Source organism: Ovis canadensis, chromosome 18 (genome assembly GCF_042477335.2).
Source record: "Ovis canadensis isolate MfBH-ARS-UI-01 breed Bighorn chromosome 18, ARS-UI_OviCan_v2, whole genome shotgun sequence".
In the NCBI taxonomy this organism is placed as follows: Eukaryota; Metazoa; Chordata; class Mammalia; order Artiodactyla; family Bovidae; genus Ovis; species Ovis canadensis.
The window spans coordinates 59,326,788-59,354,193 of NC_091262.1; the positions used below are offsets into that span (position 1 = coordinate 59,326,788).

Genomic DNA, 27,406 nt, shown 5'->3' on the forward strand with positions numbered 1-27,406 from the left:
TAAAGTTCCTTCTGAGTAATCATCTGATATTCAAGTGACTAGAAAGTAGGTCAGTTATCTGAGCTTGTCTTGTACACACTATGATTTCAGGGCAAGAAGTCTCTGTACAGAAAATTTTTCCCATTGCTATTATCACAAAATTCCTGAATTTAAGTCAAAGTAATTCGTTCCATAATTAGAAATAGGAAAATTAAAATGCAGATAGCTTGAGAGAGAATTCAGTGTGTATGACTTTTAATCAAACTATACCAGAGCAGATGAAGGTCCTATTGTGTATTCAAAAGGTCTTGAGTAGTAAAAAAAAAAAAAAATGTGTGATTATCAAGAGAAAGGATGTATTATAGATAAAGAAAGCAAAGATTTCACAATCTTGCTAAGGGCTACCCTATTTATCATAATTTCTAAGTGGGAAAATGGAAAAAGAAGTGTTCATATATTGAAGGATTATCTGGATTTACAGCTAAGTGGAGAGTATCCATCTAAATTATTTTTCTCCCCCCTAGAGCCCCCTTTCTACCTTTTATTTAACCCCTAATCTCTCCCCCAAAGTGTTCTTCAACTGGAAGGCCATGGCATGATAGAGGCTTTTCATCTCTTTTCTGGGCCCTGGGTTCTGGAGAATGTTACTTAACTGTGCAATTCTCATTTGATGTCCCACTGTCATTTCTGCAACAGTGTCCTGGAGGAGGGGTACCACGTCTAATACTAGAAAGGATTTAAGACATTAATTTTTCCCCTCATTATCAGAGTGCTATATGCTTATTGCAAAAACATTTTTAACAGAATTTTTAAAAATAATAAAATAAATCTCTACTAATTAGAAGCAAGTCCAACAAATTTCTGGCATATTTCTTTCTAGTCTTTTATTCATTTTGTACTTTCATAATTGAGCTTTTTATTGTACATGTAGCTTTGCAGCCTGCTGTTTTGCTTAACATTAAGACATACACATTTGCTAGTGTCATTGCATTTAAAAAAATTTTTATTCATTTATTTTTGGCTGTGCTGGGTCTTCCTTGCTGCACAGGCTTTCCTCTGGTTGTGGTGAGTGGGCTTCTCTTTGCAGTGGCTTCTCTTGTTGTAGAGCACGGGCTCAGTAGTTCTGGCACATGGGCTCAGTCGCTCCGTGGCATGTGGGATCTTCCCGGACCAGGGATTGAACCCGTGTCTCCTGCTCTGGCAGGGAGATTCTTTACCACTGAGCCACCCGGGACGCTCCAGTGTCATTGCCTTCTTACGGCATAATCATCTTTAGTAGAGCTGCACCACAAATTCAAGGTGGTTTCAGGTAGTTTCTGATTATATACAATCACAAAAACACAGTGAAAAATGGCTTGTGCATGTATCTTTTCCCTTCTTTTGGATGATTTACTAAAGGAGGAGTTGGTAAATTAAAGGACATACCTGTTTGTTTTAAAGCTTCTGACATTCACTGCTATACTGATTTCCAGAAAGGTTGGTATCAAGTTACACCTGAGGGGAAGTGAGGGAGGCCTATTAGAACTTGGATCTGTAGAAAATATTTGGTAGCAATTTTTCCTCTTTTTAAAAATAATAATGCTTTTTTATTTTGAACACACAGAAGAGAAATGACTGTGTTTTTTATGTGTCTGTGTGTGTGTGCTCAGTCTTGCCTGACTCTTTGCAACCTCATGGACTGTAGCCCACCAGACTCCTCTGTTCACAGAATCTTCCAGGCAAGAATACTTGTGTGGGTTGCCATTTCCTTCTCCAGGAGATCTTCCTGACCCAGGGACTGAATCTGTGTCTCTTGCGTTTCCTGCATTGGCAGGTGGATTCTTTACCACTGAGCCACCTGAGAATTGTTACATGCTAATCATTAGTTGTTCTGTTTCACAGTGGTAACATAGGGCTAATTCAATACTAGATGAGTATTAGCCTAAGCCTATGGGGTAGCCAATACAAGTGTTAAGGAGTGGGGAGAATAGCAGATGCACTTGTGCAGGGAAACTCTCCTTTTAATGGAGGTCTGATGTTCACTGGATATTGAGAGAATGGGGTGATGAGGAAAGGAAATAACAGAAGAGGCATTCTGGGGAGGGGAAGAGTAGAGAAGGAGGTGGCTGTTTCCCCCAGAGGAGGGGTGATTGCAGCAAGAGCAGAGCAGCTCCCAGGCAGGCAGTCAGCTCTTCCCTGGGAAGCAATGAAGCAGAGCTGGTAGAAGGATGGGTCAGGAGCAAACCCTTTGGTAACCCAGGTGATGCTAATGTCCATTGGGTCAACCAGAAATTTCAGGGTAGATTTCTGTAAAATGGTGGTCAGGAACAGAAATAGTACAGGCCAGGCCCTCTTCTCCATGAATATGTTTATCTGAAAATAAAGATAATCCTTGAACACCATGTTTGTGAACCATCACAGAAAGATTACAGAGCAGTTACTTGATCTGATTGAATAGTTGTACAGATGGAAGAAGACAGGATGTCTGGAAGCCAGGAGGGCTGGAAGGATGCTTGGATAGATGGATAGACACACTCACTAGCCATTTAACAATCAGCAACATTCATTCAAAAAATATTTATTGAATATCAACTCTATGCCAATCACTTCATGAAGTATTCTCACCTTATAACTGCCCTTCTGACTTTTCAAGTTTCCATAATTTTTTTTTTCCTAGAAAGTAGATCCATATTTTCAGAAAGGTGAAAGACTGAGGAGAGGAGACTGCTTTATCTGTGTTTCCTTTTCTCTCTCTGGCAGAAATTTCAGGCAAAGATATTATCCCTCATGCAGTTTCAAAAGCAAATGTTACTCCCTCACGGTAAAACTTTAAGTGACTCTCTCTGCCTGTCCTGTGTAATTAAGTCCAAATTACATGACCTAGTCCTTTACATTCTTTCCACAGGCTGATATGCCATGGTTTTGCCTTCCACTCTTTTGGTGTGTGTGTGAAAATTTTTATTGTGGTAAAATATATATAACAAAAGTGTCCATTTAAAGAATTTTAAATTGTTTAAATTTAAACATGTGCAGTTTAGGTATTAATTGCATTCACAGCGTTGTCCATCTCTCACCACTATTAATAAAACTTTTTCCATCTCTCCAGAAGGAAATTATATAAGCCTCTTAAGCGATAAGTTCCCATTCCTGCAGCCCTGACAACCAGTAATAATCTTTCTATTTCTATGAATTTGCCTAGATATTTCATTTAAGTAAAATATGGATAAGCAGTCTTTTCAATAAGCATTATAGACATTTCATGTAAGTGAAATCTTGGAATATTTGTCTTTTTCTCTTTGGCTTATTTCACTTAGTATAATGTTTTTGAGAGTCCCCATGTTGTAGTATGTGTCAGAACTTCAGTTCTTTTTATGGCTGAATACTACCCGTCAGTTGTATATACTACATTTTGTTTGTGTGTTTGTTGGTGGACACTGGGTTGTTTTCACTTTTGGGCTATTGTGGATAACGCTACATTTTGATGGACATCAGTTTGCCAGCGTGTGATTCAGTCTCTGTTTTCAATTCTTCTGTGTAAATACCTGGAAGCACAAGTGCTGGGTCATATGGTTGACAGCAATTCTGACACAGTACTATGCACCCAAGGAAAAGCCACCCCCCCAAAAAGGGGCCATCTCAAAGTATTAAAATTCTTATATTAGATTTTCCAAACCAGACAGTATCTGGGTCATTAGAAATAAGAGGAGAACAACTGAGAAGTTGAGTTAGAAATCATCCATAAAGTGGCATGTCAGAAACAATCAATTCAAAAAACAAAGCTTACCTATACAACTAAAGGACTCAAATATTTTAAGTAGTGATTCCAGATATTAATTTTGATCATAAAGTATGGAAGTTTATTTATTTTATTCAATTTTGTATGGTTTCATGCTTTTTAATGGGAGACATCATAATGATGGTGTTTTTCAAACTGTGGGATGTAATCCATTAGTGAGTTATCAAATAAATTCGTTTGCTATGACTAGCATTTAAAAAAATAAAATAGAAGTGAATAGAAAATACAAAACTGCTTGTACCTAGTTAAGGGTAAATGTTATTTTGTAAAACTTTTGTTTCAGTTACCTGTGTGTTCTGTAAAATATTTCTAAATGTGGGATGTGATCAGAAAAAAAATAGTTTGAAGACACTGGTCTAGTGGAAAGTCTGAGCTTTGGAATTAGTGAGAACTTGGTTTTTGATTCCGGGCTCTGGGTGACTTCAGCCAGTGATACAACTTCTCTTGCGGCTCAGTCCCCTCATCATAAAAGGAGAATAATATCTACTTCTGTTTTGTGTTTGTGGAAAGATTAGAGATTACTTAAGTAGAATGCACAAAATATAGCCACTGATTAACAAATATATAATTACTTCCAAATCTTCCCTCAAATAATGCTCTCTGTGTTAAAATGCTTCATGCATTAGAAGGAAGACAATATGTGTTACTGATGACTGGATCTGTTATGCCATAGTCTACTCTGAAAACATATCGGCTCAGTCTGTTTCTCCAATTTTACTTAGGAGGCTTGAACACACAGTTCTTTTCCCTTCCTATTCTCAGATTGTACTTGTCTATACCATGGATTTGGGGCACTTTACTATGCATCTGCCATATATATTCTAATTATTTTTCATAGATCAACTAGTATCACAAACTTTCAGATCTCCTCTAGTGCTGAAAACAGTGCTGGATGAAAATGTATTGAGTTTTTAAAGGTCCATAGCACATTTTTGGCAAAGTATTTCTTACACAAGGGGAGCAGAGGAAATCCTGATTCCACCAGTATTTCTCACTCAATCTACTCCATGCTAAACAGTTCAGTTAGGCACCGTCATGTCTCTGGGTAGTACAAGTGGAAGGTGCGAACAGAGAGGGCACTTTATCTGAGGACAGTCGAAAATTAGATCCTGTTTCCCCTCCCCGCTCCTATGCCCATGGGGAGGAGGCATTCATAAGCCCGGAGGACAGGGGCCCAGAAACCTGCTGGCGTCCTGAGCTCCAGAGGCTTGCCAGCACGCACGCTCTCCCGCACTGAGAGCCCTTCTTCCCAGATGAATTCTCATAGTATCACAGACGTGCGCAGGCTCGATCGATACTGGATGGCAGACGTGCTCCCACCGTCAAGTGTAGGCACACGGCGGTGGAGTCAGCCGCCCTGCCGCTCTGTCGCAGCTTCTCATCAGCTCGATACCAGCAGAGGACGTTAACCCGTTCGCCGGCTGACAACCAACTCGTCGCCTCCCCAGCACCTGCGGCCCGGCGCCCTTCCTCTCAGCTGTGCTCTCGCAAAGTGGCCGGGGAGGCGGGGGGGGGGGGGGGGGGGCGGTGCTTTTCCATCAGCCTCCCACACGCGGGGCCAGCGGGGTCCCGCCCGCAAGGAGGGCGCTGTGAGGTGGCCTCTCCGCCCGGCACCCTAGACGGCCCCTGGAGGCCACTGACGCAGGGAGCGCCGAGCTTCCTCATACTCAGCACCTTACCTTCTCGCGTCTTCGCCGGGTGGGCGGCAGGGAGGAGGCGCAGCTAAGCCGGGCCGCGCCGCCTCCCGCCTAGTGGACCCGCGCGAGCCGGGTCCCGTGAACGCCCCGCCCCCGCGCCCGTTCCCACTCCTGATTGGCTGGTCCAGCCCGAAGGCGACCTTGCGGCCCCTCGGCCCTCGTCTCAGCTATAAAGGCGGCGGACGCATGACGGCCTCGGCGAAGCTCGGGCGGCTGCGGTGCTCGCCCTCTCGCAGACCCCGCGGCGCCCCTGTCACTCTTTTGCCCCTGAGCGCTCCGACTCCACCATGCCTAGGGGCTTCCTGGTAAAGAGAACTAAACGGACGGGCGGCTCTTACCGAGTGCGCCTAGCTGAGCGGGTCTTCCCCCTTCTGGAACCTCCGGGGACGCCACCCTTCCCCGAGGCTTCCAGTGCCCCTCAGCCCGGTGTGGACCGGGAGGCACACCCAACTCCGGAGGAGGAGGCGGCCCGTGAACTGTCAGGGTCGTCCTGTCGGGCGGCTAGGGTGAGCCCAGCGGCGGGCGGGAGGGAAGGCGCGGAGTGGAGGGCGGATGGTAGGGAGGGTCCGGGGCCCAGCCCCAGTCCCACGAAGCCGGCAGGCGTGGAACTGCGCAGGGCGTTCCTGGAGCGCTGCCTCAGCTCACCCGTCTCTGCTGAGTCCTTCCCCGGGGGCGCTGCTGCTGTGGCCTCTTTCTCCTGCTCGGTGGCACCAGCAGCTGCACCGACCTCGGGGGAGCAGTTCCTGCTGCCGCTCCGGGCACCGTTCCCAGAGCCCGCGCTACATCCGGACCCCGCACCCCTCTCCGCCACCTTGCACGGCCTGAAGCGGGCCACCGGCGGCGAGCGCCGCGCCAAGGCTCCTTCGGGCTGCTCGTCTGGGCCCGCAGCCGCGGGAGTCAAGAAACCAAAGGCCATGAGGAAGTTGAGCTTCGCCGATGAAGTCACCACGTCCCCTGTTCTGGGCCTGAAGATCAAGGAGGAGGAGCCCGGGGCGCCGTCCCGGGGCCCCGGGGGCAGCCGCACGCCGCTGGGGGAGTTCATCTGCCAGCTGTGCAAGGAGCAGTACGCAGACCCCTTCGCACTGGCTCAGCACCGCTGCTCCCGCATCGTACGCGTCGAGTACCGCTGCCCCGAGTGCGACAAGGTCTTCAGCTGCCCTGCGAACCTCGCCTCCCATCGCCGCTGGCACAAACCGCGTCCCGCAGCGGCCAATGCAGCCACGATCTCCTCGGCCGACGGGAAGCTGCCTCCATCGTCGTCCTCCCCGGATTCCGGGACTGTTGCATCTTTCCTGGCCGAGGGAAAAGAGAACAGCCGTGCGGAGCGAACTGCGGATCAGCACCCACGGGCCAGGGACAGCTCCGGGACGGAGCAGCACCAGGACAGCGCCCCACAGCCCGGCCTCCAGGTGCTGTCCCACCCCGAGCCTCCACTTCCTCAGCTCCCTTATACGGCGGGGGTGTTGGGGCGCCGGGTGCCTGAGCCCGGCAGTGCCAGTGGTGTCGGGGGACCCGAGATCTTCGTGTGCCCATATTGCCACAAAAAGTTCCGTCGCCAAGCCTATCTGCGCAAGCACCTGGGCACTCATGAGGCTGGCTCGGCCCGCGCGCTCGGCCCCTGCTTTGGCTCGGAACGCGGCAGCTCCCTGGCCTTCGCCTGCCCGCTGTGCGGGGCGCACTTCCCGTCGGCAGACATCAGGGACAAACACCGGCTGTGGCATGCGGTCCGCGACGAGCTGCTCCTGCCCGCTCTGGCCGGGGCGCCTCCCGATGCACCGAATCCAGGCGGGGCATCCGACGGGGATGCTCAGCAGATTTTCTCGTGCAAGCACTGCCCGTCCACTTTTTTTAGCTCCCCGGGGCTGACCCGGCACATCAATAAGTGCCACCCCTCAGAAAGTCGGCAGGTACTGCTGCTGCAGATGCCGCTGCGGCCAGGCTGCTGAGGGCTGAGAGACGAGGAAGATTGTAAGGTGGGCTGTGGAGGAAACGACCCTGGGGATTTCTGTGGGGTTTTCTTCAACTTGCGAGTTTACCCTCTTTCCTTATTTTCTCACCTGAAACTCTCAATAGTGTCAATGTTCCGCCTGAGGAGCGGACAGAGAAATAGAAAATCTCTCTCTAGAGCAGGTATGTATATGGTATAAGCGTTCCTGGTCAAGATGTGTCAGCTTTAAATCTTCCTCACAAGATAGGATTCCCCCCGCCCCCACCAAACTCTGGAGACCCCAACGAATCCTATATGACTTGTAATTCCTATGGAAAGTCGCAGTGAGTGCGTGCATGTCTCTACAAAGGATTCTAGCTACCAAAAGTGGAGGTCCTTTTTTTTTTTTTCCCTCTAGCCATCGCAAGCGCCTCTGTAGTTTCTGTCTCAATGGGGTCAGACGTCTTGCACTGTATATTCTGTGAATTAACAGTTATGTGATTGGTGCCAAACTTACATTGGGTGGGTGGGAAATACAAGACCAGTGTCTTGTAAGAAAGGAAATGTAAGATGTTTGCGCACTTTTGGGTGATGTGGAGATCTCCTTGTAAACTTTCCTTTTCTCAATGCTTAGTACACTCTGAGGCTGGTGTCTGGAGGTGGGGAATAACGCCTCTTACTGAAAGGAGTTGAGAGCCCTCCCAGATTCTCACCTCTAGCCCTTTTGTGTGCAGTATTCAGGAAGATACTTTAAACCTTTAATATAAGCTTTTGGGAAATACAGAACTCATTTCCTAAAGTTTCAGTTTTAGTAGGGTTTCATCCAACTTGTTTTAATGTTTCTGTTGTAAATCTTATAATGTGTATTATATATGACACTATGTTCAGCTTAAGAAAGATGTTAATACTTATAACCCACTATGAAAATGAATGGTAATTCATTATTTCAGCAGCAACCTGGTTTTGAATTTCTTTTTGTAAACCATATTTAGCATGTATTCTGTACCTATGCCCTAATAGCCAGAGTTTGGAACACTGGCTGAGTACTGCTGGACAGGTAGCCCCTATCTGTAAGATGCTTACCACCAAATAAATGTACATAGCTGGTGCTTTGTTGCGTTCTGTTTGTCTAAAGAATCCCATTGAACACAGCCTGTTTCTAAATGCCACACTTCTCATCTCCCCAAAGCCAGTAATCTTGGTGATCCATTTAGTTGGAATACAGACAAAAGAAATTATATTTTGTAAATGATTATAATGGTGCATAAATGGGAGATTTTCCTTGGAAGTATGGCTGCATAGACTGAACTCCAAAAAGCAAGGGATATGTACTATTCTTCAAATATTAAAGATACTTTACCACCCAAAAATGTCAACAGAAAATATTTTACATATTTTTTTTCAAAACTAGTGAATTATTTGAAGATGAGTAAAATGTTAACTGTGCTAATTAACTTCAGTATTTTTAAGTTAGTATTTTCACTCCAATTTGTTACATATTATCAAACCATTAACTTGTTCATTTTTTTTAAAAAGGAAAAGCACTACAGAAATTTGTAAGTAGGTATTTTATCTTTTTTGCAGTTCTTCATTTTGGTTGTGGGAAACTGTATTGTTTAATCTTGTTCTCAGAGCTCTCTCTATCCATATTTATCCTTTATATAAGCTTTACTGGGAATTTTAGTTTATTTTCTACATAGTTTCTTAGGAATTTGTTTTTATCTATAAGGAAATCCAAAATTTTAAGTGCACAGGAACTCTGAAAGCTTCCTTTACAAACTGTAAAAAGTTTTGTTCCTGAATATATATTACCAAAAAAAGTAAAATTTAAGTAATCAAAGAAGCATGAAAGTGAGATAAATAGATGCTTTAACCAAGTGCACTGGAGGAAGTTTCTGGTGAGATGCTATGAAAAGTGAAAAATCTATTTTTAGTAACTGTGGTAGGATCTCTGAGAAATGGGGTGTATCCAAAGAAGAGAGTTAAAATTCGTTTTTCATGATTAGTTAAGCCTAGTTAAGTTAGTTTTTCATGCTTTATGGCCCTGCTTATTAAGTCTGAAAAAATATAAAAGACCACTCATGAACACAAAATGATAAGAATATTTTTATTGTATTATTAAATACCATCTTTTTTCCACTGTTACAAATTTGTAGATACTACATGAATGATGATACATAATTTATATTTTATAGTTTGCCGATATGATGTATTTACACATGCAGTTAGTACCAATGTCATGCTACATTTCCTTAGGAGATGCTCGTTCAAAAAAAAAAAACGTGAGCAAAATGTGAGCAGCTTATCTACTGTAGGAAAATATTTGTGGAGGGTGGAATGTATACCAACCTGCACCTGCATGTTCAGTATTAACAATATTAGATTAATTTAGACTCCTGGGTCATGTTCCCTTTTCTTTTAAAATAATACACATAATTTAAGCCACACACTTAGAAAAGTTTTCTTTTTTTCCTACCCACCCCACCTCATTCTTCCCTTTTCGGTACTTAAGAAAGAACATAGATATACCAGGGTCCAGCAGCCAATAATAAGGGGCCATAATCTCAAAACAGAAGTGGCATTTAACAGTGATACCATTTAAAAAGCAAAACATTAGAAAAATATTTGGAAGCTAAACATGAATCAGAGTCCAGCACAGTGATTTTTCTGGTTTTAGATATGTCATGGCATCACCTGCTACACAGCCGAGAAATGAGACACTGCTTTGGGAAGAAAAAGGTAATGCTAAACTTATTTCAGCTGGAACTTGAGAAGCTAAAAGACCATTTATTTTAAGTCGTTTATTTCGATAACATAAATAATCCATACACATCAAGTGTATTAACAGATCTGTAACTTTTGCCACAACGTTACAAATGTTTAAAGATGTACATTTATTAAAAAATTATATATTTACTGAGCCATAAAGTTGTAATGGGGCACGATAAAATCATGAGGCTTATCTGTCCAATTATATTTTGGCTCAAATTTAATTATGAAATTCAAAGTAAAACTACTTGGACATAATTAGTGAGGGAAGGTAAAGGGTATAGAATAAAGCTTCACCCCTTACCCCCCATATGGCAGCGTGGAGTGTGGGGGAAAAAACCAACCGAATAAACAACCCAAATCTAAAATACTAAGTTACAAATTATTTAAATCCAGTGTTTTCTAAAACAAATGTTCAGGAAGGAACATGCATATTATGGCAAACACAAAGCCTGGAAGGGTTAACGCCATGTTCATGCTAAGGTGGCTACTGGTGACCACTGCCAGGCTGCTGTCTCCTTAGGACTTATTGGCGGAGCCAGAGGAGCGACGCAGCTTCATGGACATGCGGCTTTTGCTCGTTCGAGGAGACATTGGAGAGGCCAGGTCGGCCCCGTCTACCTGCGCCGCTGTGGGAGTTTCACTGGATAGGATCTCTGGGTAGGAGCCTGTGGGAAACAGCAAGCGCATTAGTGCAAATCCTCTGGCTCTCCTCCTATAAGAGTAACTTCTCTGCTACAGATCCAAAGACCTTAGTGAGGTCTTTTGAGAGGAAAGAGCAAGCCCCAAATTTGCTTGTTACAAAAGTCTACTAGTATTTTATTTAAAACCCAGTGATCTGGGGGCTCATGTCATCATAGTAGCCAGAAAGCACCAATCATTATTTCCAGAACCAGAATCAACCAGAGAGCTCCCCAGAAGAAGCAATGGGAAGCAAGATCTTTAGGACAGAAAGGACAAGGATCCAAAGCACCATCAGCATGCACATGAGGGCTTAAGAAGCAGGTGAGAAGGACCAATTGCTATCTCTTGGGTACAGAATATAATCAACAAAAGGGCCTTCACTGCTCAAACTGGAAAATAAAACAGCACCAAGCGTTCCCAAAAGGGACTTAGTAGTATGAGACCATTAAACATGCTAGGAAGTTAAATTTAAATATGTTTTTAAGAAGGAACAGGATAAATTCTGGGGGGAGAGGAGGGTGAAGACAAGATCTCTCATCTGAAAGTCAGTTCAAAAAGAAAAAACTGCTCTCTCAAAGTGTCTCAATTTAGAAGAGATAAGTAATGCTCATTTTCTTAAACTTCTCTAGTTACCAGTAGAGTCAGTAGATTTAAATATTTGAAAGCAGCAAAAAAATGAGTTCGAATTGGAAAATTCTTCGTATCATGTACAAAGTAGTTCTTCACTTTTGTATGTTATGTCTATGAATTATGATTCTCTAATTTACACACTTTGCACACTATAGGCACTCAAATATTTTGTTAAAACTAAAAACCCCTGAAAAAACCCGCAAATAACAAAATTTTTAACATTCTGTATATTTTGAGGCACTTTAATCCAGGTTTCCTTTGTTTTATGTACATAAAAATTATCTTTATGTGTGTCACAAACAAAGGTGCATGACACAGGCTGCAGGCTTCAATGGACACAGCTCCTTACTCTGTAGGAAACTTTTGGCACATCTGTTAGCCACTGGAACTCCTCACTGACACTCTGAGCTTGGGAATACTTATACTACTGCTTCCATATAATGAAACACTTGTGCCTAAGTTGAAGGTATGAATATTTATAAAGAAACAAAACCATTCAATAAAGGGTACAGATCCTACTGAGATGTCTTAGGAAATTAAGAATGTATCTCTATAGAACACTTCAAAATGTTTTCAAGGTCAAATAGTATACTCAAGAACAAGCATATATTGTCAAGGAAAAAATATTTTATCACTAATCCTAATTCAGGTAAATTTCCCTCTTTTTCAAAGTAACTTCTCCAACATTCTTTCTTTTCTAACTGAAATGAGGTTGACCTTCAAAATACAAGAACGACACGTACTTCTGTTCGCCTTTAGTCTTCCCAAAGATCTGAACTGGTTCATACTGGACCCATACTGGAAATCTTAAAGAATATGAATCCACGGCCCTTTTTAGGGGAGCACTGCAGATGGATGGCAGAAGGAAGGTGAAGAGCAGTAGCTCATGCTTTTCGGGTAATGCATACTTATTTCCGGCCAGTCATGAGAGGCCTTCCCATGTCTGTTTACCTTGAGATGGCCAATGTTTTCTAGTGGAGGTTTTGGGAGGAAGAGAACTATCACTGCATTTCTTTCTTTGTTGTGAATGAAGAAATGGAGTAGCGAGCAGAAGTGAGAAAACAAAAGAGAAGACAGATAACAGATATGAGCGACATAGTGCAGAATTTTACAGGTGTTAACAGAGGAGCAGAGAAGACAGTAATCAGGTTTTTATTATGAAATACAATTGGGCATGCAATGTGTTAGGGTGATGAAGTTTCACAATGGACAAATGCTTGTACATTCAAATGTTATACTTACCCACTAACAAAACAAGTTCAAATAGGAAAAAAGAAAAGAAAAAAAAAGGTCTATGAGAAATTCTATAAACATCTACCTTTTAAAGTGTTCATTGTACTGGTGGCAGGTTATCCTAATCACTCAATCATAAATTCTCTCGGGCTATACTGCCCAACATGGTAGCCACAGCCACATTACAGTTAATTAAATGAAAAATTTAAATTTGGCTCCTTGATGCACTAGCTAGCCACTTTTAAACTGTTTAGCAGTCACAAGTGGTTAGTGGCAACCGTAATGGACAGTGCAGACACAGAACATTTCCATCATCACAGAAAGGAATGCTACTTAAGAGTATGCCAAATTCAAAGAATATTTTTCTTCAAAAACAGCAATTCCTCTACGTCCCCCTTACTGCCTTCAAGGTGAAACCCCTTTCAGCCAACTGAGTCAAATCAGACTTTTTAGTATGTGTGTGGTATACAGCTATTAGGACCTCCTCACGTTTTAGCAAATGATGTTTGTGATGGATACTCAGCATACCCAAATTCCATAAGTGATCGATGGTGGACAGATCTCAATTTTAGATTTAAAGAATAATGTGATACTTGCACTGCATTTCACATAAGTATTGACTTATGTCACTTGAGTCATAAAGAATATTGATTTATTTCTATCAATAAAATATTCTCTAGTATCAAGTTTAAAAAGTATATGCTCCTATGTTTTACAAAATGTATCTATTACTAATGTTTTTACAGTACTCACAGAGAATGGTGTCTATATCTTGATGGTACAATATATTGATTTGTATTTTGTACACTGATTACAATGAACTTTATTACAAGCAACATGAATATGACTCTGGGGATCTATAAAGATTATAAAAGGGCACTTAATGGATCGTTATTTGTTGTGGCTTTAATTATACTACTTGCTGACAGGTATCACCCATTTAAAACTGCTGAAGTTACTGGAGGTACTAAATGATACCTTTAAAAATATTGTGACTTTGAAAACAATTCCAAATAATAATGAAGTAAGAGGTAGTGTCATGTTAGAAACAGCACGGGCATGGGTTAGACAGACCTAAGTTAAATGACAAGTTTAGTTTGCTGGATACTGGGCAAACTAACCTGAGATAGTTTTCTTATTTGTAAAATGGAGACAATACTAGCTGTATTCCAAAGTTGTGGGAATGAACGCCTACAAATGCAAAGACCCTGACATATAGCAGGTATATAATAAGTGTATACAATAAAACTATGATAAGAGCAAAAATTAACAGACTTTAAATCAAAACAGATGAAGATTAGAAAAGATGGGATAGAAACTAAAAATAGTTTTTGAAGAAAATGACCAATAACAAAATGTTAATTGGTAAAATGTGGAGAACATAACCGTTTAGTTTGGGGGAAAATAGAGAATCTATCCACTTTTATGTTAATATTCCTACAAAATATAACCTTTGTTAAAGAACAGATCACCCAAATAATCTTACTGCTTTAATATCGGTAAAGGAGTAGATATGTGGTTAAGATTAGTGTGGACGCACCACTGAATGTCATAAAGTTAACACATAATTTAAAATAAAATAACACAGAAATACAGGCAAACATGAGGTTTCTTATTAAGATACTCAAAAACTACCATTATTGGAGACTGAGAACATATCAGTTCAAACTTGTCATATTTTATCTCCTTACAAATGGGAAAACTGGGTTTAGGATAAATGGATTCATTTGAGTTCATGGAGATAATAAACAGGAGAACTAGGATTTAAATACAGATCAGTCTGACTTCCAAAGCCCATAGTTCTCCCATGGCAACCTTAAAACTATATAAAAAATAATGAAGATTTTTCAATGGATGGAAAAGTAGAGCCTTCAAAATAAAACTTTTTAACAAACTAATTTGCAAACATGACGGGTTACTGGGCAATTTCTCTCCTCCCTCAATATCAAGAAGGGACTGAAAATATTTAGACTAAATAATTATATTAGTTAAGATCATGCACTCTGAAGTCAGACTCTGACTTTAGCAGGTGACTGGGTAAACTTTTTTGGTTTTCATCTTATAGAAGATTCAATGAGAGGATGCACAGTGATTGTTCAATTATTGTTATTTTCATCACACAAATTTTATATCTAAATGACTGGTCTGTGTGAAAACTGAACCTAATAATTATTGTTATTAAAGGTTAATGGACTTTATTTAAGATTAATATTATGTGCTTCTTGGTCAACATACAAGTCAAATTTCTAAGTTCAAAATACTGAAAAGAGAATATACTTGGCTGCTTTTAATTTCAGGCTAACCTACTGATAAATATCATTAGGAATTTGTTTTTAAAAACATAGTAAACAAACATAGCTTATATGTCAAAGGCAGTTGATTTTCTATTGGCACTCACAAATAATATTTAGGATATATATAAAATAACTATCTTCTGAAAAGCTAAAATCTTTTCTTCTAGGTCATTTCAAAGCCTGGGAAAAGGAGAAAACTTTAATGGCTGAATTTTGATGATTCATTCCACTGAAAGATTCAAAGAGATGGGCCTGACAATTGTCATACTGTCTCATCTATATGTGGCAATATAGATTTTATGAATTAATAGCAAAACTGAGGTTGGAATGAAAGATTAGATTCTACTCTAGGTCTTCATAATCACTATTTGGATTATTTGAATCATATTACTAATTTTTAGAATATTTACTTAGGAACCTATGTTTTCTAAAGGTAATTATACAAAGTGGTATGCATATGTAGATATACATATATTTATCTGCATATATGGTTGTGTATATATTATGTGTATATATGGTTGACCCTTGAATGTGGGGATTAGGGGTGCCAACTCTCTATGTAATGTGCCTGTAACTTATAGTCAGCCCTCTATATATGCAGTTCTCCCTACAGGTAGGTAGTTCTTGTTCCTCTCTATCTGTGGTTCTGCATTCACAGATTCAACCAATCTAGTATTGTGCAGTACTGTAATATTTGCTACTGAAAAAAAAAATGCATGTGTAGTGGACCTGTGCAGTTCAAACCCATGTTGTTCAAGGGTCAACTGTACATGTATATGTGTGTGCGTATATGTATATATGTATGTATATATGTGCATATTCAGAGGGAGTCAGATACTAATCAACCCTTTACTATTTAAAATACTAAAATTTCTAACAATTTGTAGAGAAACAAACCCAAAGGGAGGTATCTAATACTAGCTCAGCTAAAATAATAGAGTATTAGAGGTAATTCTAGATTATAACAGAATATATTCAAAAATACTTATGGCTGATGATAGTAAAAAAACATTAACACTGGAAAAGACTTGGGGTGGGGGAGAAAAGACAAGACTCACTTTGAGGAGATAATATGACATTAGGGGAAAATATCAGGATTTTGAACTGCCAATATAATCTGACCAGGAAGAGGAGTAATTTCAAAGTTTAGAGTCAGAGGAGAGGTGTTCATGAATATTAAGACATTAAAAAAGAAGGTCACTGTAAAACTTTTGATATTTTCCACACACATGCCTGACAAAGATAAAGGGATTTTTTTCCTGTAATTTTTTTTTTAAATAAAGGACATGAAAAATCTAATAATGTTTTAATGTGGTTATGGAAGATCAACAACGTGTGACATCACGATATCTCCCTCAATGACCTTAGGGATAAAAATAATTTCCCTTAAGTATCAGTCTACTGCTACAGACAGAGTGCATTTTGAGAAAATACAGTTATGAAATTTATGGATCAACTATGATACACCAAAAATGTTTTTCATGTCTATTTAAATACTAAAAATTACCTAGAAAAATCCTCCTTGGATTTCAATGTCATCACAACTAATAAATTACTGTTATACAGGAAGTAGGTATTAAATAAGCTTGAGCCAAGTTAAATAAACTTAAAGTAGTATTTTTCCACTATTCTACTGAATAGAATTATATTATTATAATTCTATTGGTTTGGTTAGAAGAACAGATTATATTCTTTATATGATTATCATATTGATATTCCTTTAAAACATAATTTCAATTTACTGTATTAGTATTGATTAGTATTAGTTTATATAGATGTGGTATGCATAGGCTATCTAAATTGATTCTCAACTGCAGTTCTGAATGCCATTTCCTCAGTGTGGCGAATCAATTTTTTCATTATATTAAAAAGTAATAATGAACCTAAAAATCTTCACACTAGTATGCAATTTTTGCAAACAGTAAGTCAGGTCCATATGGCTATTATGTGGCCTATTTTATGTCTTCTCTCTACACTTTAACTTATAACTTTAAAGGGAGTTCCGCATGTATGAGTTAGTTTGCGACAGGAAAATCAAAATTTGAGCTGATTGGGGAAAACAATCTTTCTGCAGATGTCATTATGTTTTGCTACTGTAAATGGGGAAATGTTTCCTTTTTTATATTATTGTGTTGAATTGAAAACCACTTTGGGGTCTCTCTGGGGGTCTAGGGGCGAAGACTTCACTTTCCAGTGTAGGGGTGTCGGTTGCATCCCTGGTCAGGGAGCTAAAACCCCACATGCCTTGTGCTCAAAACACCTAACACAAAACAGAAATAATATTATAACAAATTCAGTAAAGACTTTAAAAATGGTCCACATTAAAGAAAAAAAAACACCTTAAAACTGATAAAAATTTTATCTTTCATAACTATTCAAGTCTATAAAAAAGCATAAAAATGTATTCAGTAATACTGGAAAAGTTATTTACAGGTAAAAAGACCTTTTAAAAAAATTCAAGGTCATGTTTCTAATGGTTCCTAAAAGCAAAGACAATTAAAAAAAAAGTAACCAGGGACTTTGCTGGTGGTCCAGTGGCTAGGACCTCTGGGCTTCTTCTAATGTGGGGGCCAGGTTTCATTCGATCCCTAGTTGGGGAACTAGATCCTGCAAGCTGTGACTAAGACCAGGCACAACCCCCCCACCCCCACTCCCAAATTAACCAAAGAGCCTTGACTTGGCTGCTGTATCATCCTTTACCTAATGTCTCAGAAAGTGAGACTACTACTTACTTCCCATATTATGTATCTGGTCAAATGTGTAGGATAATACATAAAATATAAGAAAAACATTAAGAACAGGAATATGAAGGACTCCAGCTAGTAAACAACTACAACATAAAAACTAACAGCCTGTATACATTTGAGGGGAGAAGTTAGTCTGAACATGGTCTAATCAGTATTTTCACTTGTGAAACTTATGGTTCAACTATATGATAAACAAAGGTGTTCATGTCTATTTCAGTAATGTAGTCTGATATTTTATTAGATATTCTCTTTAACTATTTTTTAGTGGTTGTTCATTAATTTATTTTTAGCATCTTTCTTTTACCATCTTTCTTAACGCCAAGCCGAGTAATTTCAGATAGTGTCAATCCACTGAAGCAAACATTGAGACTTTTTAATCTTTCTAAAGACTGAACCCAGTCTAATATAATTTTCTCTGTTAGGTATTTTATATTATTAACTGAAAGGGCTCCAAGTTTCTTTGTAAAATTATTTTTATAATGGCCAATTAAATGGGTGATAGGAATGGAAACTAATTTCACAGACTAAACCTCAATTGAGAATTAGTTATTTTTTTCAAACCAATTAAGCCAGAAAAGGAGTACTGTGCCTGTTAAACTTATTTAATACAAAGAAAACTTACATACTATAAAGAGAATTTGAAGGCTTATTATAATGAATTTCAAGTATACTGTATTCTTTTTCCCTGCTTCCCTTGAACATCATTAAAAGAGTCTTTGTATTTCAGGTGCCTAGGACAGTGTAAGGCACACAACAATAACTATTTGATGAGTAAGGATATCCAGTAACAATGCAACACATTACAAAATACAGACACACCATTTCAGTTCAGTAGGACTACTTTTTCATGCTGAGAAACAAAAAGGTCAATACAACAAGGTGTAACTAACTTCAACCAAGGGTTCTATTATTAGTTATTTTTATCCCAGAACCAATGTTAGTGTTTCATGCAGACCTAGGTTAGTAAGTATAATTCTGGAAGAAATTTAGTGACAATTTCTGAAATGTTTAGTATGAACCAGGGCAGTGTTAAGTTTGCTTATTAACTGAGTTACAAGCTTAGTGCTTGCTAATTTTTTTAAAAAGGAAATGGGGGAAGAACAAAGGGTGTTTTGTGTGACACTTTGTCTTACCTTCAGATAAACAGAACTGATATTTAATGATCTAAAGAGGGAAAATAAAATAAATGAAACAATCATAAGGAGTGCAAAGTATTACAGAATAGGAAGGCCATGAGTCATTTATTTTCTTACTGATTTCTTCAAAATTAGTTAATTGTAAAAATGCAGTACCCTCTTATAATCTTGAAATATTACAAATAATTTACTGTTAAGTACTTCTAAATCTAGACCAGTTATTTTAACTTTATTTGTAAAATCAGAAATGATAAGGCAATCTTCTTGGCCATAAAATTTGATCCTCCAAATTTGAGAGTGCCTGCTCAACTGTGTTTCTTTTGCAGATACTTCAGCAATGATTCTGTGAAACGTAACTGTTACTGCCCTTTAGCTAAGATAAAATGTAGTGTATGTGTTTTTAATGAAGACTGTTGACGTTTAAAAGAACTGTATTTAGGTAAAAGAAAGTATAAATCAAATTTATAGGCCAAATATGAAAATAATGATGAAAAATATCTATACTTCAATGACTGGAATTGTACTCGAGTAAGTTTTTCATTAAGAGTTTTGTTTTTTTCTCAGAACAAAAGGGTATTGCATTTCAAGTTCGAATAATGACCAGTAACTAATACTTGCTTTTAACCTTACCGGCATCAGATGGTAAATGATGGTAGGGAGCTGGAGAAAAAACCTGTGCTGCAAAATCTTCAAATGTTGTTGGCTCTAAATGGTGCTGGACAATCGTTTGCAGATATCGTGCTCTCTCCTCATAGCTGATTTCCTTCAGTTAAGGTTGAACTTAAATGCAGCTTACAATGGAAAAGAACAGATCTGCTCAAAAAGGCCTATCACTGCTAAGCCATTACTTCTTAATAAATATATTCGCCAACTATTCTTACATATCACTAAGAGTGTGACTTTGTAAAGAGTAAAAAAATATAGCTATTAACATAAGTTTACTCTTCCGGACACCATTATACCTGGTAGCTTAACAGAGATACATTTATTAGAATATAACTAACAGTAAACTGTTGGAAGAAAGAAAGGTTAACAGTTTACTTGGAAGAGGATTCAACTGCTACCAGGGCAGCCTAGGCTCATCTTATCTGGTTAATGAGCTTCGATCTGCAGATGTACTCTGAAAAGCCACATGATAAATATTATAATGCTGCTTAAAATACTATGTCTGAAATTCTATTTTTCATTTGCAATGATTTATTGTGAAAAATTCCTGCATATCTTCTTTTTTAAATCCCTGCATTTTCCCAACAATTGTTCTCATTTTGAATGGAAGACTACTCTTGCTGTAATCCTTGAATAACTCCATGCAGTTAAGATAAATACACAGTTGAATCTGTATGTCAGAAAAAAATACCTAGTCAATTATAACACTGAAACAGGCAGGAATATTTGCAAAGAGTCCACAGGACTCCTAAATACTGTCTAACAAAAGCATCTACAGGGCACTGACACTGACAGAAAAATACTGTACTTCCCTTTCACCACATTTTCTTCTCTGATATTATTGACAAGCAACCAGTACCTTGAAGTGTTGTTGCTTTTGAACAACCCACTCCAGGCTTCCTGTTTCAGCAGGCCTGATTGTGCTGTTAGCACAGAGAGGGCGAGAAAGAGAGAGAATATTTCTGTTGTTCACGAAAGCAACTATGGAAATGGCTGTCAAAATGTAGAGCAGCAGGCAGCAACATACAATTATCAGGAAAAACTCACATGCTGACTTCATGTCGTATAGTTCCTGAACTGAGAAATCAGTTAACCTTTCTTCTACAACTTTTGAAAGTTTTCCTGCTGTACTCAGTGTGCTGTGTTGATAGGCTTTACATGAAACATATAAATAAGTATGAAGGATAATAAAAATTTGCCTATTGCTTCTTCTCTATTCACTGAATTTTCCCTAAGACCCATTTTAGTATTTTACCCTCAAAACTCATTATTCTCTCTTTTTAAAATTGCAATTCAATTGTTGTTCTTCACTTCTTTAAACTGTAGACCAGGTCTATAACCAAGACCAAGAAAAAATTTTGAGAGGAAGATAATTTAAAATGTTAATTCAGTGGGAGATCCCATAGCCAGTTACATTTACAAGGCATTATTGAGAGAAACAAAGTTAAGTCTATATTCATTGTGCACTTAAGACTGTGATGTCTTTTGCCATCTAAATGATTTGAGTAATCTCTTATACTACATATTATGTATCAAATATTCAAATAATCTTAATTCCAATTCCCTGTAATCCATCATTTTTACTTCTGGGGCTGAACTTCAAAATAATTTCACTCCTGCAATGGGGAGCAACAGGAAAAGATGCTATATTAAAATGATCAGCAGTAAGGATTTTATAGAAGGATCATGCAGACATTTTTGAGTGTTAACCCAGAAAAGTAATATAGCACACTTTTTAAAAGAGAGTATATGGTTATAAATGAAAGGGGATGAAACTGATGGTTCAATCTAAATAATACCACATATCTCACAACTTGTTGGAAAGTACTTTTTTCATTGGGGGAGATTCACAGCTGCCGAATTTTCTGCAGTTAATAGAGTCCTTTGATTCACAGCAGTGCCCCTTGTACAAAAAATACTGGCCTTTGTGTATTACCAGAAACTAATTTTCTATTTGGCTGAAAAGGGAAAAATGGGGTTATTGCTTCTCCCTCCTACAGAGCTTTTCATTATGCCTGATGCACTCAACTTCTAAGCTCTTCTGAGAAAAAAAATAACTGAAGAGGCAAGAGGTAGAAAAATGAGCTTGTTAGCACATTAGAAGTGAAGTATCTTGGTGGGCCCTAGAAATTCCCAGTGGTGTGTTAACTTATCACTCTATGCATGCTGGCACTGATAGTCTCCCAATTGATCACTCTCTTTTCGCACCAAAGGTGCTGCCAGGAAGCAAAGGCTGAAGGCCCACAGGAGAACAGTCTGCTATCAAAACAAGCTGTTTTTAAAAGTCTGCTTGAATGGGTAAAATGCTTCATGAAAAGTAGGGTGGAGACACCTACCTGCTTTTAAAATGCTCTACTTTCAGAGGGCCTATAAATGAAATATTTTACTTTATCTTATTATATTTAGAGTTTACACAAAAATTAGGCAGAGAGAAAGCAAATTTAGTATTTGTAAAGCAAGGAGAATACTTCCAAAGTAGTAAAATTTATTAGAACAAGAAATGACTATCTAGAGAAGATACATTTTGGGGTGTAATTCTATTTCACTATATAAAAGGTGATTCAGAAAACTCTGAAGAAACTTCAATATATAAAACTGTACAAATTAAAATTATCTAGACATAATATATTCATTTTGTAGAAAAGCCACGATATATTTAATAAAATTGCAAAAAAATCATTAGAGGTAATAATGCTTACTAAACAATTTTTAAAGTCCAAGTGTAGGTGGCAGAGTAAAGGAAAACAATCACTGATGGTTGAATTTAAATGAAAAACTGTAACAGTGATGTCTGCAGTTTCCTTTTGGGGGATTATTTTCAGAAAATAGTTAGCTTAGTAACAGTAGAGTACAGTAAACCACATTCTAAAAGCTAAATTCTTCCTAGTTTTCTAAGTTTGCTGCAGTCAAATAAAGCACAAACAATAATATCAAAGCAACCCAATCTACGTACTTACATCTTTTCTCCTTTTACTTTGGAAAACATATATTAAGGTGATATACTGAACTCGAAGTACTTAAACCATAATCCTGAGTCCACAAACAAGGAGCCTTTTGTGACTAAGATGATTATAAAGTTCCAAACAGTGATGTTAGCATCTGGAATGGTAACCATAATCCAAAACAGTTAATTCCTATATGTCCTTAAAATAGGTTACCCACTTATTCCTTAAAAGGCAGCTCTCTAGGGAAGAGTTATTAGTACCTACAAATTGAGTGGCCTACACAAACCTGATGGATAATAACAATTCAAGCTATATTCCTACTGCAATTGTATGTTGCCATTGGCATTGAAATTACAAATGAAATGGGTGAGATGCTAAAAAGGTGACGGCATACTTAAAAAATTCAGAGTAAAACTTAAAGTACAAGTCTAAGTTGAATTAAGACAGTTTTTGTTGCAAATCTAAAACAACCCAAGCCAAAACTAGCTAGTAAAACCCCATTTGATGAAGGAGACTTTTGGCTGGTAGGAATCTTTAATACAGAACTAGCCAATCAAAAGAAATCACACACAGGTGCTGCAATCACAGCAATATAATTATCCACTAATCCTCCTTTCCTTCTACTTTCTGCAAAAGCAGAAATGGGGGGAAGGAGTATTACCCATTCTAAAAATAAGAAAAAGCAACTAAATATTTTTTATAGTATAAATAGTTTAAACCCAATCTGTACTTCATTAATGCAATGTTAACATCAGTATTCATTTTAAGTAATTACTTCGATTTTAAACTTACATGTGAAATAATAAATAATGGCCCTGTGTCACTGGATCAAGATCAGCTGTCATGAAACTAGGGTTCAATTTCAGCCCACTCCTGGAAAGAGATGCTTGAATTCTCTGTGCCACATTTTAATGTGAATGTTAAAAACAGTTATTTTGACCTCTGACTCAACCTCCTTGTATCAGGTTGGTGCAAAAGTAACTGCTGTTTTTGCATTGTTGAAATTTGCCAATTGATACTGGAACACATGCTAAATTAATGTGGTTATGGTATACATCATTTTAATTTGCAACTCTTGCCTTTTTTTGCTAAAGACTTATTACTTGCTGCTTATATTTATTTTAGACTATGGAAATAATGTTAGATAAGCAATTTCGAGTAATTTTCTTGAGTTCAAAATCAGTCGTAAAGCAGCAGAGACAGCTCACATCATCAACAACTCATTTGACCCAGGAACTGCTAACGAATGTACAGTGCATTGGTGGTTCAAGAAGTTTTGCAAAGGAGACGCGAGGCTTGAAGATGAGGAGTGTAGTGGCTGGCCATCTGAAGTTGACAACCACCATTTGAGAGAGACCATCGAAGCTGGTCCTATTACAACTACATGGGAAGTTGGGGAAGAACTCAACATCAACCATTTTATGGTCTTTCAGCATTTGAAACAAATTGGAAAGATGAAAAAGTTCGGTAAGTGGGTGCCTCACAAGTTGACCAGAAATAAAAACATTGTTTTGAAGTGCTGTCTTCCCTTATTCTATGCAACAACAATGAAGCATTTCTTGATCAGACTGTGACAGGCAACAAAAAGTGGATTTTATACAACAACTGGCAATGCCCAACTTAGTGTGGTGAGACCAAGAAACAGCTCCAAAACACTTCCCAAAGCTAAACTTGCACCCAAAAAAAGTCATGTCACTGTTTGGTGGTCTGCTGCCCATCTGATTCACTACAGCTTTCTGAATCTCAGTGCAGCCATTGTAACTGAGAAGTATGCTCAGCAAATTGATGAGATGCACTAAAAACTGCAACAACTGCAGCCAGCGCTGGTCAACAGAAAGGGCCCAATTCTCCATGACAATGCCCAAGCGCATATTACACAACCGACGCTTCAAAAGTTGACTGAATCGGGCTACTAAGTTTTGCCTCATCTGCCATATTCACCTGATCTCTCACCAACGACCACTTCTTCAAGAATCTCTACAATTTCTTGCAGGGAAAATGCTTCCACAACCAGCAGAATGCAGAAAATTCTTTCCAAGAGTTCATCGAATCCCAAAACAACAGATTTTTATGCTATAGGAATAAACCAACTTATTTCTCGTTACTAAAAAAATGTGTTGATTGTAATGGTTTTTGACTAATAAAGATCCGTTTGAGCCTAGTTATAATGATTTAAAATTCAGTGAGAAACCGCAATTATGTTAGTACCAACCTAATAAATAGCAAGTGTTGTCTCCATGTGGACACTTTTCAGTACCAGTTTAAGAAATATATACATGCATTCATTTGCAAGAATGCTTTGATAAAACTTGTCTATGGTACGTACAAGAGGAACTTCTGAGTTATTCTGAGAAAATTGATTTCTCATGAGAAAAAAGAATATGAAGAAAAGATGGTATGGTAAACAGTTAATTAGTGCCACTTATTTCAACTTTACTAATGTATAGGAAAAATAGAGAAAAGGTAATTTTTTTTAAAGGTAGATTTGGTTTTAAAGAAGGAACAACCTTTCATTCTCCACAATAATTTTCTTAATAATACAGTGTAATCAGGGGTTTTATACGTCCAATGTAATTCGTGACTAGTTTCAAAGAAATTGAAATTTGTGTGTGTATGTGTTTATATATGTATATATGTGTGTACACATGTAGTACGTAAGAACAAATATAAAGTATAATTTTTCATAAAAAGGTTACGAAAATGATAAGCAGACATCAAAGGCCTATCATTGCCTAACAAATTGCCTCTTAAATTCAAGTTTAATGTTTTCTTTCCAAAACAAAGAGAAACCCTACTGTCTCCTTTTTCAGTAAAGGCAAAGTATGAAGTATCTATATCTGTGCTTGACAGCATAGCCTCAGGGATTCAAGGCCCATTCTGAAATTCCTAATGCAGTAAGCACTTGCCCACACTCATATGAATGTGGTTTCTTTGCTGTTTTACCAGTTAGGAATTTCGTCTGCCTTCTCTCTATAGAAAATTCCAAGAATGGTCATTGCAGGAAGAAAAAGAGTTTTGCACAGTGACTTAAATTTTTTTTGTGAATACTACCTACCTTATTTACAAAGTTTGCAAGATGGTTGGTAGCTTGGTACTGACTCTGGTGGGAGTTTTCACATCATGGAACTCAATAAATGCCACAAATCGAGGCCTCTTCCTGCTCTCCAGAGCCAGCTGTTAAGCACCAAGTGTGCCTCTTTCCTCATGCCTTGCTCTTCTAATAAACTAGTGGGAGACTAATGTCTGAGGATGGAGGCCATGCCGTTTTATCTTAGTATCTCCAGCACCTAGCACAAGACCCAGTAGTACTCCTTGACTGTTTATAAACTATAGAAGGAATGAATCAAGTTGGTTTGATAATTGATTAGGAGCCGGCTGACTTCCCTGGTGGCTCAGATGGTAAAGTGTCTGCCTACAATGCAGGAGATCCGGGTTCAATCCCTGGGTTGGGAAGATCCCCTGGAGAAGGAAATGGCAACCCACTCCAGTATTTCTGCCTGGAAAATCCCATGGATGGAGGAGCCTGGTAGGCTATAGTCCATGGGGTCGCGAAGAGCAGGACACAACTGAGCGACTTCACTTATGCAGAGAGCCTGCTTCCTCTAATCCCAATTAGGCTCTCCAGAGACAAACCCCCTCGGGGGCAAATATAGTTGGGACCTACCTAGGATTGAATTTAGAGACAGTGTTTGAATCTTATGAGGAAGAGTTTGGTTCTACCCCTATCTTTAATCTAGCTGACCTTTTTTGAAAGAAGTGAGTAAAACACTGTGTATACCTATGTAAGGTGTAACATTAAAAGAAAGCTGATATTAACATAAAATAATTGCCCATGGAAGAAATGCTATAATGTTCAACGTAATCACAACTCATTACAATTTAGCACTGAAATGCACATTTTGTCCCATTGGTTGGGATAATTTTTTTTTTTTAAGAAATTAAACATTTTTCATCAGTTCTACTTCTTATCATCCAAGTGGCCATCTGCAGTGAAAGGAGAAAAGGAAAGACAACTGGGAATATCTCCATAGATAAAATAAAATGAAAGGTATTTTCAAAATCATTTTAGGCAGATATCCAAAACTGCTCTGTACACTGAGTGGTAAAAATATCCTTGAAAAAAATACTTGGGAATTTAAATATTTAAGGTTTTAAAAAGGCAATCTTGAGAGGACTGATCCCAAGGCATAATTTATAGAGAATATTTTAGGACAAGTCAGAACTTGAGGAAGGATACAACAAAGATCTACCAACATTTCAGGAAACTCAGCAAAATGCTTTTCAACAATAAGCTTTGCCTTGAAGGAGAATATAAAGATTTGCTTAGAAAAACAAAGCTGCTGACTGGTAGAGTTGGGACTAGAACCTTGGTTATTTAAGAGTCCAGTGCTCTTTCTACAGACAATCTCAATGATACGAATTTAGATGGAAAAAAAAAGTATAAAAGGCTAATTTTAGTCAGCTCAGGGATGGCCAACACAATGACTATTAGCTTAACTTCTAAGATTGGCAATTTTCAAAAAATGTTTGTTTATATAGTTGAATCTTATATGTAGTATAGTAAAAATCTATAACATGACCTAAAAAATGAGAAAATAAACCACATTTGGCTTTTCAGTTCTAAAAGACCATGAAATATTTTCAAACATTTTGAAGCAGTATCATTATAGGATCTTGAAAACATAATGGACAATTAGAATTTTATTGAGATATAATATATAGGTAGATACATTTTGTAAGTACAACTCAAGGATCTCATGACTATTATTATCAGGAGTAAAGTGGGATACTTTTCTGAAATATACAGGGCAATAAAGTATCCCACAGACTAAAAGGCACTGCTCCTTTATAAGATAAAAGTAAGCTACACTGCTTACTTTATAAAGATCTAGTATATTAACACTCCATTTCTTTCCTACAGCAA

General features: G+C 38.5%; 2 protein-coding genes across 8 annotated transcripts in view; one reads left to right on the forward strand and one right to left on the reverse strand.

Annotated features, from left to right (window-relative positions):
* The first annotated feature begins 5,738 nt into the window (after positions 1–5,738).
* Positions 5,739–8,487, forward strand: INSM2 (INSM transcriptional repressor 2). Its single transcript, XM_069558725.1, has one exon. The coding sequence runs from the start codon at positions 5,739–5,741 to the stop codon at positions 7,395–7,397; it is 1,659 nt and encodes a 552-aa protein (XP_069414826.1). The 3' UTR covers positions 7,398–8,487.
* A 984-nt stretch (positions 8,488–9,471) lies between these two features.
* Positions 9,472–27,406, reverse strand: part of RALGAPA1 (Ral GTPase activating protein catalytic subunit alpha 1) — a 200,128-nt gene continuing 182,193 nt past the window's right edge. For 6 of the 7 annotated variants that reach the window (XM_069558714.1, XM_069558708.1, XM_069558712.1 and 3 more), the window contains 2 exons: positions 19,502–19,626; positions 9,472–10,815 (listed from right to left, as the gene is read on the reverse strand). In XM_069558714.1, coding sequence (XP_069414815.1) covers positions 10,667–10,815; positions 19,502–19,626 — 274 coding nt within the window. In that variant the 3' untranslated portion in view covers positions 9,472–10,666. Of the gene's footprint in view, positions 10,816–18,868; positions 18,900–19,501; positions 19,627–27,406 lie in introns of all 7 variants that reach the window. The other variant, XM_069558709.1, reaches the window with a different exon arrangement.

Bases quoted from the DNA above. Each gene is read 5' to 3' on its own strand.
- INSM2 (XM_069558725.1), top strand. From the start codon at position 5,739: ATGCCTAGGGGCTTCCTGGTAAAGAGAACTAAACGGACGGGCGGCTCT.